Source organism: Pleurodeles waltl, chromosome 8 (genome assembly GCF_031143425.1).
Source record: "Pleurodeles waltl isolate 20211129_DDA chromosome 8, aPleWal1.hap1.20221129, whole genome shotgun sequence".
Taxonomy (NCBI): domain Eukaryota; kingdom Metazoa; phylum Chordata; class Amphibia; order Caudata; family Salamandridae; genus Pleurodeles; species Pleurodeles waltl.
The window spans coordinates 613961274-613974226 of record NC_090447.1 but is presented as its reverse complement, the minus strand read 5'-3'; the positions used below and the strand labels follow the sequence as shown (position 1 = coordinate 613974226).

Genomic DNA, 12953 nt, shown 5'->3' with positions numbered 1-12953 from the left:
AAGCATTGTTATGACGTTTGTAAACCCCCTTTCAGTGGAGATTTTGCTAACCTGAACAAAGACAATATCGGATCTGACCAATGCCTGTTTCACCGGTTATGAACAGATCTTGGGTTCTTCTAATGGCAATATAAAGAGATGCAATGTTTAAAATGTGGCTACTCTTTTGCCAAATCTAGTTGGAAATGCAAGTGACTGCAAAGAAGGTTGAGCACGACTGTCTTGATATGAGTGAACTGTACACCAAACCAAGGCCAGATGTTTAAGCTGTTCCCTTAGACAAAGATGAGCATGTCATGTTTGTCGCAGGCTCCTGATTAAGAGAGTATCGGATGGTGCCCAGATAGCAGGTTATGCAGTTTGTAGTCTCAGGTGTGACAGACGCCTATTGGCTTCAAGGAGTCTTTTCTGCCCAAGTAGCCAAACTGATTGCTCTTATTAAGAAGTCTAAACTGTTGGGGTGGTATTAAATTATTGTGGATGGTTCACAACACATCTTTCTGGGTTCAAAGGTCTGTCAACTTTGTTGCACAGTTGATTTTTGCAAAGAATAAAAAAATGCATCCCTAAAATCGCCAGTTGACATTCGAGCGACCCTCTTGTCAATTACTAATTCATGTTTCTTTGCAAAAAGGCTACAAACTTATCAAACTCAGTCTTGGAGTGAATGGTATCAAATGTTATAAACTCTTCACACTTTTCAAGAAGCAGGCACAAGATTTAATTTACAAAATAAAATGTTGGCAATGATTCTGACATCACTCAACCTTCCTTTCATGAGGCACCAACAAACTGATTACTACAGCGTGCTCCAACTAGAAAATGTAAGGCTTATGACTTAGACAGAAGTCTTGGGGTTGAATCCTCAGAACCCACTCTTGTGAATACTTCCTTCCTCTCTAAGTGGCTGTTTACTTTTATTATAAACACTTAACATTCAGTCACTCGTTTGGCAGAAACGTTGATTGCCGACCACTATCTGCAAAGCTAAAGCTCCATCAAAAGGTATGTCCTCTTGGCCATTTGTGTTAATGAGCATTCAACTTACCAAGGCTGTGCACATCACTAGACTGAGTTAATGTCCCAAACTAGACGAGCCTCAGGGATTCTGCTGCCAACAAAATAAAACAAATAAATTACCTGACTACAGGGCAATTGTTCTTGGTGGCAGTTAAGCAATTTTCAAGCATCCAAAGTCAAAAAATCGAGTCCCGCACAAAGTTTGGTGCTTCATGTTTTGTGAATGGTGCAACTGGAGAAAGTGTTCCCAGAGCACGTGTGGTTCTGGCGTTGGAGAATTCACAACAGCCAAGATGGCACCTGTACTGATGTCATCCATCTAATCCATGTGGTCATTGATTCAGAACCAATTACTCCTTTCCGGCTTTGATGTCCTAAATGCGAGGTGCACACCTGACTAAATAACACTCACAAAAAAGATCAAAATCAGTATTTATCAACTGAACAAAGTAACTCCTCTCATCCCCTTTAAAGATGGAGGAGGGGTATGTGCTGCTACCCCACAACCCTGTGGACTGCCATCTGCCCAGAACTATTTAAATTAAGGGGAGCTGCCCCCCCCCCCCCTCCACAGTCCCAGGGACCTCCACCTGCCTGGGGTTGCAATAAAAAAAAAAAAAGAAGGGGGTCCGTTGAGGACCAGCAGCTCCGGGGACCACCAACTTCCATGGCAAATACAATGTTTGAGGGGGACCACATGCCCCCCCCCCCCCTTGTGGAGCCATAGATGGCCTTGGGGACCGTTGCCCCTATCCTCCCAGGGCTGGCTCCTGCTATGTCCTAGGTGCCCACCCCCAAGACACAGCTGTTTGCTCTGACTTTAAGTCTGAGCACATATTGGTGCTGCAAGCGAGAGCTGTCAAACAGCTCTTACTTGCTGGAAGCGGATGCTTCCTGTTCTCCTGCCTGCAGAGATAGAGGCAGGGAAACAGAGAAAACAATTGCTCACAGAGAGGGAGATTCATGTTTAGCTGCTCCCTGTCTGACAGCAATGCTGGCTCCCACGAGGCAGGGAGCTGGCTGGGAACACAGGGGCCTTAACGATCCCCTGCAGTCCCCATTGGTCCTGACTGGATGCCCTGATGGACACACAGGTGACATGGCCAGGCCCCCCGGCGACGAGGATTGCAGGATGTGTGCCCTCTTAGGCCCCCAAATGAATTGTGGTGGACCCTGGGTGGGGGATGACCTCCATTAATGTTGTGATGTAGTTTATGGACTTTGAAAACTGAAAAATGCACACCAGGATTTCATTTACAGTTCTGCTTCAAGCAGACACAGAGTTTCACACCTAATCTTGAGATGCACACACTCCAGCAAATCTCGACTGTTTGTAGGTTTGGGACAAAGTATACAGTCACTAGCGCCTGTAAACCAATGTTTGCTTCAGAAGGATTCAGTTTGTGGAGATTTATCTTTTTTTTGTTTGTTTTGCTAAGAGCATATTATACATGAGGCGCTGTGCAAGATAGATCACAAATTGGAATTCAAAATAGATTTCGGAGCAAAACGCATAAAGTCTTTTACTGATGAACATTAAAATCAGAAACACAATCCAAATGTTTGTTTATGAAATTGATCTGTGCTATCAATCTGATTTTAAACATACAATACTGGCAGCTAAATCAGGGGCCTCACCAACGAGCCAACTTATTTTGGATCTAAGAAAGGTCATATCACTTGGCTTTCATGTTAAAGTGCTAGAGATATTAAAAAGGGTAACTATTTAAAACCAAAATGCGAACATGTGAAAAGAAACATGTAAGGTTGTCAAAGTGAAACCAGTATCCACAAAAGAGGATGTGAACAATAAGCATTGATCTACATATATTTTGACAAATAATGAATATTCAAATTAGCTTTCTAAGCGTAGACTTCGTTTCAACCTGCTTTTTAAAGATTACTTCTTAAACTGAGGTTTCACAAATGAAATAAGAAAAAAGTGGCAGTGTAGATTACATCAATGTATCAGATGGGACGGTGCTTACGCCCAGTGCTTAGAGTCTGGGAACACAGAGTACCCTTTCAGGAACATTAACACACAACGCAAATATACTTTAAAAAACTGCTGCTTTCCTGGCTTATAGCCATGCAACCGGTCATTAAGTGAAGTGAACCAACGGCAACAGAAATTGAAGGTCAGCCTAAGCCTTGAGGCTCTAAGCAATCCTAAAGGCCAAAGTGAAATCAAAACACGTAGATAAGAATATTAAGCATTGTGCAAATTAAATGACAGCCTGAAATCGAATGGTGGCCCCTCTACTGCACCATCAAAAGAACAAACACTAACAAGGTTCAAAGAGCTTTAGCAGCATTTTCGTTAATGCTTCTATATGCAACCCCAAATGTCAAATACATCTAACTCTTCCAATGTACATGTGCATCTGCACCTAGCATTTCAAGGCTCGGGCAATAACTTCAGATGAGCAATAACGACTCTGCTGAATGAATTTGTATTATACCCTGATTTTTTTTCACTACAACCCTCCTTGAAAAAGAGGATTACAGTCAGAGTCGGGAAAATGACTACACTGTGGCCACCCAGACAGCTGGGAAACACAACCAACTAACTCTCCCATTCACAAGACAGTTTCTTCACATGCATCAACTTCTGGCAGTCCTCTCTTCCGAGGCACTAGATTATGTTTTTTAAAACATGCGGAGTAAACATTTCTACCCACCACACCTGGCCCCTAAATTGCCTTAAGGGGTCCCCATCACCTAGAACTATGTACAAAGTCAGTGCTTTAATGTCCCAAGAGAGAACAATGCTGAGTGGAAAAGCATCAACTTCCTTAAAGGGATATCCTGACAGCCACTTCAGTGCGTGCTAATAGGAAGCCAAGTCCTGTCCCCTGGATCTCACCCACCAAACTAGTAACTCAAAGCTGGTGACCAGATGTATTTCTCTCCCACTGCCTTTCAGGAGACTAATAGTTTGGGATTCCCATGGATCCTCCTCTAGGCAGGTGCAGATTGGAACAGCAATGCTGCAGAAAGTGCTCACTTATTGTTCAGAACCAACCCAATGCTTAGTGGTGCAGCCTGAGCACAATCATTTATGCAAGTGACCATCCAAGGCAGGGAACTTCTACTCTAGTTCCCTCTTGAGCCAGCCACCGCTCTCCCCTACTTCAGGGGAATCTGCCTTAACCACGACTCCGTAACAACGAAGTCGTGGACAATGAAAGCGGAACGCCGCTTTCATTAACCACAACTTCGTTGTTTGGTGCCTTAACCACGCACAAGCGTGGTTAAGGCACAGAAGAAGGGACTCTGCTGAGGACGACGACGTCATCAGTCAGGTAAGTGGGGCTGTTTTAGGGGTGGGGGTTTCCGGATTTTTAGTTTTGGAGGTCAGGTTATTTTTAGTTTTAGGGGCAGTTCGGGGCAGAGGTCGGGTATTTTTAGTTTTAGAGGCAGGGTGGGTTTGGGTGGTTGAGTATTTTTTGTATTTGGGGTGGGGGGGGTCGGGGTCGTTTAAGGGGCTGCGGTAATTTTATGGGTGGGGTTGGGGTGGTTTTAGGGGCTGGGGCAGTTTTAGGGGCGGGAGTTGGGGTTGTTTTAGGGTTAGGGTGGGGGTCGTGGTAATTTTAGGGGCGAGGTGGGGGTTGGGGTCGTTTTAGGGGTGGGGGAGTTCGCAGTAATTTTAGGGGTGGGAGGGGGGCAAGGGGAGACGCATGCTGGAACCATGCATGCCGTTCACTAATGCCTTTACCAGGAATGCCTTTACAACAAAAAAATCGTTGTTAAGGCATTCGTGGTAACAACGCGGTCATTGTTCCGACCTAGTTGTTCAGGCATGCGTTGTTGTAGCATGCTTTGTTCCGACATACATTCCTACTACAGGGCCCCAGTACATTGAGTAAGAATTGGGCAGTATCCTTCAGGTACGCTCAGAAAAACTGTCGAACAGACCCAAATGTTCGCACTTCATCCAAAAAGTGCATGCCCTCCTTGAGGCATCCATATGAGCAGTCATTTGCGACATCCTTCACTAAAGCCCTTTGCCTACCGAACCACTCCTTTGCTAAAGCATAGTGACATGGTGGCTTTAGATCTCTAACAAAACCTCGTCTCCAGTCAATCCCACAGTTATGCTAGGGGGGAAATGTCCCTTTGAGGCATAAAAAGTTTGAGGAAGGCAGCCCATATAAACCAGAAACCAGACATTCTGCAGACCTTTACTTTATCTTCCCAACTGCCTTTTACATACATATTTCCTTCAGACATACCAAGGACTTTCATTTCAATAAGTAGATTAAATTCGATGTTTTACATTTAGCTCAAACTGTGAAAAAAGGTCCTTTTTCCATCAATTTCACGCATTTGCAAAAATCACGAGAGCCCTACTGAAATAACTTGTTCAGGGCATTATCATTCTCACACAAGTCAAAAACAAGGCAGCAGAGCGTTTAAAGCAAACAAGAAAATCCAAAACAAAACGTCTTGCATTTAGTTTGGCTAACAAGACGTTTATGGCACAGACACAACTTAAGCAGCCAGGCTCGGGAAAGGCAGATTTTCAAGGTTATATTCGAGATAAAAGGACTGGCGAGGCTATTGTGCGCTTGTTGCAAACAAGTGTAGTTTCATGACGCTCGAGATAGCATGTAGCAATCACTCCAAACAAGAAGTAACCAAGGCGCCCACAACTCTTCTACCCTTCTACTCAAATCAAAGGAAGGCCGCCTGTCAACTAATAGGCAGTTGTTCGCCGTAGTTCCAGTGAACGGATACGAAGAAACCATTCAGTTCAAACTGAAAGGGCCGTAAAGTCTCAAATATAAAGTGAAAGCTTCGGTGTAGAATAAAGGATAAACTAGTCTACCTTGAAGGTCCTGCTTGAGGGCATCGGCCTTTCAACAATCCATGAAAATAATTTTCACGTAAGACAATGTGAAACCTTTGCCTGTGGACTTTCAGTAGCTTCGATTCATGCATGGATGTTGCCAGTCTTTACAAGGTTACACATGTTAAAAAACTGTTGACAAATGATCGCAACACGTGCACGAAAAAACAGGTCCTCTGCAGTTATGACCTCCCAACCTCATTCAAGAAGTAAGCATTATCACCGTTCAGACAGCTGTGTGCACAAATGTAATGCAAGAGCACCTGGGCTGGATGAACGGAGCGGAGACTAGTCTTCACGTGTTCTAGGGTACAGGGCAGGACATACAAACGCGACAGGCCTTAAATTAAATTATCTGAGATTCCTAGCCCAAGAATAACGTCTCAGCCAAGAAGGGTATTCCGAGCATCAATTAACATAGACAACACGTTCTATATGAATGAGGGATGCACACACAAATCCGACTACCTAGATAAGAAAATAAAAAGGTAGGGTGTGCATTATGTTCCAGCCAGAGTGCCCAGGACCAATTGTCCACAATGATGTGATGTAGAACCGTGTGCAAGATTGTGGATTAAAACAAAGTGTTTGTAACAATGGGTGAATTACTTACACCCCGTGTGAAGTAAATTTTCAAAAACGTGAATTTCTGGTGTTGCATACAAAAGATCAAATAAAAAGAAAAAAAACGAATACAGCATGAACTAGAGCACAACATGAATAGCAGGATGGTCCAAGCATTACCTTTTACTTTGTTGAACCTCTGCACACTATATAGAAGCATAACGTGACCAAAACTTTTGCAAAGGGTCGATCTGCTTTTAATAGGCGTTTTTGATACCGTTGCACCAGGTTTCTGAAGCACAGCAAATCCAAAATATACCGTGGCAAGGCGCTTCAAAACTACAACTATGCATATAGAAGACCAAGCAAAATAATGGTCCCAAACACATGGCTGAAAATGAAGCATGCAACCCTTCGATTAAGAAAAACACTTCACTAGCAACCACCCAAGGTCGGGAGTACATGCAAAATCTTATGCACCATGTAGAATGTGTTCACGCACAAGCATTCGTGCAGCAGCTGGAAACCACTGTTTCTCTTGCCATAAAAGACTTTCAGAAAACAGAGCTATAACACTAAGCTTCTAATACCGTATTTGTATCACACGGCAAAGAAACCAAAAAGCAGGTCCGATCTTACGGTCCAGCCAAGCTTCACCTTCCTTCCACCACTTAGAAAACTGCAGCAGATTTGGGCATCTTCCTGTGAATTGCCAATGTTGAGATTATGCTCCCAAGAATATGCACAACAAGCTGAGGGCACCGTTCTAGTGATAAGATAAGGATAAACTGAAGGAACAAGCAGAACTGGCAAATACAATAGGTCTCTCCCATGGGAGAGCTATTGGCTACGTCAAATGCTTTTAACCATGTTGTACAGCAGTGCGTTTGCTTTGCAGCATGGCTGAAAGTTGGGGGGAAAAAAAAATGCTACGATGTCGGGCAGTGATCCATTTGGTTAGTATGAGATTAATCTCTGCCTTTACAGAAAAAGAAAAGTCTAATTATCTTGCATCCGAGCTGAAGTTCGTTGTGTTGACCCCACATTGACAGCATCAAGAAGACCATGCAGATAAGGGTGCACAGCACTGTCTGCCTCTTGAAACTTTTGGATACTTTTTTCTGGTAGGACAGGAACGGTGCAATAAAGGGGTAGACAGGGCAAGCAACAATATTAGAGGTATCAAGGAGGAACAAGCAAAAGGAAAAAAAGTAGCTCTAAAAGCGGAGGGTTAGCGGGAAGGTAGCAGTCAAGAAGTGAGTGACTTGCGGGCTCGGGTGTAGTTACGGGTAAAGGGAGGTGAGGGTAACTTAAGGGCTCAGGTGGGTAGAGGTTAAGACAGCTGAAAGTGACTTGAGACCTCAGGTGGTTGGAGGTAAAGGGAAGTGAGGTTTACTTGAGGGCCCAGGTGGGTAGAGGTAAAGGGTAGCAAGAGTGACTTGAGGGGTCAGGGGCGGGCGGAGGTAAAGGGAAATGGCGGGCTCTTGAAGTTTCAAGGGTCAGCAGAAGTAAAGCCAGAGGTTGGCAAAATATATGTTTGAGAAATTGGTCACAAAGTTTTGTTACTCATTGTGTTCAGCTCTTAAGAAGTAATGGGAAGAGTGAGCTTCAACTCTGATGGTTTCAAGATGTCCTGGAAACAAAAAGCAAAAACAAATAAAATACCACAATCAAAGTGCAAGCAGCGCAAAAGAAGACAAATCAATAAATTAGTCAGCACTTGGTACATGCTCCAGGGTAGAAAATAAACAGAGACTAAGTGAAGCAGACAACACAGCCAGCAGTGCGAAGGTGGAAAATAAGATCAACAAAGAACCCAACCAATGGTGAGTAATAGACTGGCTAAAATCCACTTTTTTTTTTATTTTATTTTTTTTAAAGAGTTTACTTTGAGAAATAATAGATCACAAATGACAGCGCCTGAGCAGGTCTCAGATGAAACATAAAAGGATGAAGTTATCCTGGTAATTCCACAAAGTCTTTCACATTAACAATTTCCTGTCTGTAATACCTAAAAGAAACATCTAACATGAAAGATGAACAAAAGTAACTGGTGCTGAAAAAAGAAGAATGTTGTAATAGCTGATCCCTAGATACATTTTCACACAAATATAGGTCAAATCTCACCTTGTCTTTTTTATCTTGTCGTGCATATGGAAAGCAAGGAATGACTGCTGTCACGCGAGAAGACGAGGCAATCTTGCAGGCATTGATCATGATGAGGAGTTCCATAAGATTGTCATTGATTTCACCACAGCCGCTCTGTATGATGTACACATCTTCCCCTCTTACGCTTTCGCCTATCTCCACACTGGAGGGGGGAAAATAAAAACACTCATCAGCTTTAGGTTTCTGAGGTACATGAATCCAGCAGCAAGGAGCAGAGGAAGCCTATATATATATATATATAGATTAATGTTTATTGCAGCAGGTGCTCTTCAAATACACAGTAATGTATGTAAAACAGTATTATGTGACTGGGAGGTCTGGTTTGACTAGATTTCAGAAACCAGCATCCAACGGTAAAGGGGTGGTGCATGGTATTTGGACCCTACGTAGACAAACCATTTACGATGCAAGGCTCAAGGAAACAATCCCGAGAACCCAGTTCTCCCCAGGATGGACAGTGTGGTACTATGCCACAACATACACTCAGCGAGCTCTCTCTTAGGAGGTAAAGAACATCTTTATATCACCCAAACACCAAGTAAGTGGATTAAAAAGCCCAGATAGACCTTATCTAAATTGTACTTGTAGTGTAGGAAACATGAATGTTACACTGTAAATAGCAGGGGGTTCCCATTAGGAACCTAGTTCACATGTAAAGTCTTAACTTTGTAATAATCACGAACTTGTGTTTTTCACATATGGAGAGGTCGTGTTTGATGGAGAAGAAGAGAAATGGATTTTCCTACGTAGAAACAGGTTCTGGGTGAAGATAGAAATATATATATACTGGCATCACTAAAACAAATATCTGCCTGTGAAAATTCTGCTGTTTTAGGGAGCAGTATGTGTATATGTTAAGATTTTTGTATTTTTCAAACTAGGAGCTTGAATGATTGTTAATGTCAAAATAAACAATGTTTCAAACATCCAACTGTCCTATCGAGGGAGTACTCTAGCTGCAGTAAAGACAGCACTGAGTGCTCCAGGGAACAGATGCACTTAAACTAGCATTGCGAAAGCCAACAGATTTCCCCCATGAGAGATACTGGATTTGGCAAAGATTTCAATGATGCTGTACACCAGTGCAGCTGCAGTGTAGAATGACAAAAATAACAAAAATTAAAAAAAAGATACAAATAACACACAAACCAAACAAGCTAGAGAAAGGCTAGTGTTAATGCGTTTTTTTTTTTTTTTTTTTTTATTAAAATGGGGGAGTGGGTTGGGGAACAAAGCAACATGGAGGGAAGCAGGGCAGAAGAGAAACCCAGGTGGGAGAGACAGAACAGGCAGAATGCTGAAAGTAAATAGACAACCGAAAGTGGGGTAGAGGGCAAGAGCATCGAGCTGGCCAAGAAGAGTGGGAGGGGCTGGGGAAGCAAACTGACAAAAGGTTCTGGCGGAGCGAACAACAGAGGAGGGTTGGCAGGCAGAGTAGGGGTGGAAAAGCAAGAATGCCAAGAGGGTTGGCAGAGAGGAAACAAGAATAGCAATGTGACAAATGGGAAAGAACCACACGAAGGGGGGAATAAGTGCAAAAGGGAGACAGCTGGAAAACATGCTTTCTCGTAGAGTGTTTAAACAAAAAGAAAAAACAGTAGCAGCTGGATAATGAGCTGTGAAAGGACATTAGTGTGTCTGTGCTCCAGGGGACGGACACATACATGAGGGAGGAAAGCTGCAAAACTGACCGATAAGAAGTAAGCAAACGAGGGACAATGAAATCAGCCAATGGTAAGCAATGGCCGCGCTTCAAATCCACTCTAACAATAGGTTTTGCAAACGAGAATGCATGCACTGTCTCAGCAGAGCCATATCGTGTCCTCTATGTAGATCTACTGAAAGTATACAGCTAAGATCTTTTAAATGTCAAAGAAGAACGCGTTGAAGCCAAGACATTAAGTCACTTTATCCAGAATTAGTGTTTGCCCCTCCAAGATGTCAGTAAATAAAAACTAGTATTTCCTGTACCTAGAAACAATTATCTTTATAGACGGTTGAGGTGGAAGGTGCACTTCTAGTTCCAAGAAAATAACTAATGTATTGATTTTAAAGTTAATCTAGGACTGGCTGACCAATTTAGCAGCATTTATGAAATTATACCAAAGGTAGCACAACTCTTACTAATTAACAAACGTGTTCCTTTTTACGCAGATCAAATCCCTGTGCTTTGGTTTCAATTTAGTGTCGCTCTATTGTGTGCCTGCTTGCTTTGCAGTGGTTACTGTCCTTTAAGAGACCATGACAACAGTAATCAGATAATGTCTTAAAAGGAGGGAGGTCTGACGATATTTGAATAGGAAGGCAAGTACTTCAAATAGCTTGTGACCTTTTGTTTACATATACCTCAAGGTTCTCTTTAAGCCCTTAATTACCCCGGGAAACTATCAAACAAAGGGAGAGTATGAAGGCTTGTGAGATTACAGGCAGAGGTTTAGCACGCTTGTTCCCACAATAAACCGCTTTGACCAACTATATACCTTCGAAACTGTACTCAGGATGCAAGTTACTTACATTCAAAATCTAAATAACTCCTAACATGGTTCCAGAAAAACGAGCATCTGCCCACTCGGATTCTAACAACAAAAAACACAAGGAACAGTAACATCAAACTCTGCATTCAGAGATACTCATACTGCTTTGTTAACAATAAACAACCTGGTGTCTTTACCAATAACATCCAAGATGAAAATACACTCATAACCATAAATAGAAGACTGTAGGGGCACTAGCTTGTACAATTATTATGGTCTCAGTTTAACAACTGTTGTAAAGTAAGGTAATCACCACAATACTAAGCCCAGTTGACTTCAGATCATTTGCCAGGTATGAGAGTCTGGACACTGGTCATATCTGGAGGTGGGGAAGCTTTGCCCGCTCGCTGTGCCTCCTCATGACTGCACTTTCTGGAGCGTTACTGGGTGCTTTAGAAAATCTCAACACCAATGAGCAATGTGTGTGAACATTGCACAAGACATTGTGTGTCATGGTTTATGTCGAACAGAGATGAAAGTAGGGTAGAAACTATGTTCCGCGGAGTCCTTCCTGAAGTTGTTAATTATTGAGAATTCTCAATTAAACTTGTCTGGATAGCAGCAGCATCACTTTTCTTTATATTCGGCTTGAAATCTGAACTATTCCAGTAAACGGAGGAGAGACATGAGAAACATGTTTTAAAGGAATGCTGCATGGAACTGTGAAGAATTACAAGTAGATAGCATGGGAAGGAATATGCTTTGTGTGGAAGCAAAGAACTGAAGAATATTTGGTACGTTACAATGTTCGATGCAGGTTGCACTATCAAGCCAAACCTTAAAATCCTTATAGGTTAAGGACTGCCCTCCTCCCATCTGTGCTGCTCTCAGAGAAAATGCCATACCTTATCTAGTTATCTAAGACATTTTAATAGTGTTGCCATATCATGTGTGTGTCTCTTACATTTCAAGTTTAGTTACCGGGATAAATAAAAATTATCACAGCTTTGTGGTGGGCAAGCACTTCTTTTGTGGAAGCACACAACTGCTGCCCAATCAAAACAAGCACACCAGTCTCCCAAAATGTGGGCACAGCCGAAACCCTTCTCCAAGTGGTTCTCACATATCTGCCTGTACACAACTGTGCTCTCAAGCCACACCACGAAACTGTCAATTAGAATATGAATTGTCTAGAAAACGAGGAAGACTGTTGGAGCATAGGTGTTACCAGGAGTCTGTAGTGACAAATTTACATTCTGGAAATGGGGTGATCTAGAAAATAAGGGCAGTGTAAATTACATATTGAAATCTGTCAAAATTGATAAACATCTACACAAAACCTAACAAGGTAAACATCCTTGAGATGGAATATCGAGTGATTAACGAGTCAGGAGTTTTTAGAGTATACAAAATGGCAAACTGGTAACTGGTCAACAATTTGTCAACTCATGTTATTTTGCTTGGAGCAAAAAAAGCAGGTTTACCAGCATGGTCACTTAGCTGTTGGCATACGGCGCATTCATTAGCGAACACAAAAGAAAGTTTTGAGTAGAATACCTTCAATGCAAAGATTCTTCTTTCTCATCTTTATACAAGTACATTAACAGATTTGAAAAACAGAGGCAGGTAATGAAAGTGTAGACCTCAAAATCTATCAACTGTGTCCAACTATAAAGCACAAAGGTGCTCACTGTAACAACCACCTCATACGTGGACGTCAGAGTTCGAACTATAATTAGTTTGACAGGTTCAATGGGAATTACTTTGCTTTTTTTCCTGCCCATATGGACATGTAAGATTTGGTAACTCAACTAATGTCTCCAAATAAATTGCATATAGTTTGTTAAAGAAGCGACCCACGAAGTAAGGAGGAC

The 12953-nt window shown here is 42.3% G+C and overlaps 1 protein-coding gene across 1 annotated transcript in view; it reads right to left on the bottom strand.

The window, feature by feature from the left end:
- Positions 1–12953, bottom strand: part of PRPS2 (phosphoribosyl pyrophosphate synthetase 2) — a 181373-nt gene that overhangs the window by 130474 nt on the left and 37946 nt on the right. Inside the window, exon 2 of the mRNA XM_069204704.1 lies at positions 8564–8747. Within this exon, the coding sequence (XP_069060805.1) occupies positions 8564–8747 (184 nt within the window). The remainder of the gene's footprint in view (positions 1–8563; positions 8748–12953) is intronic.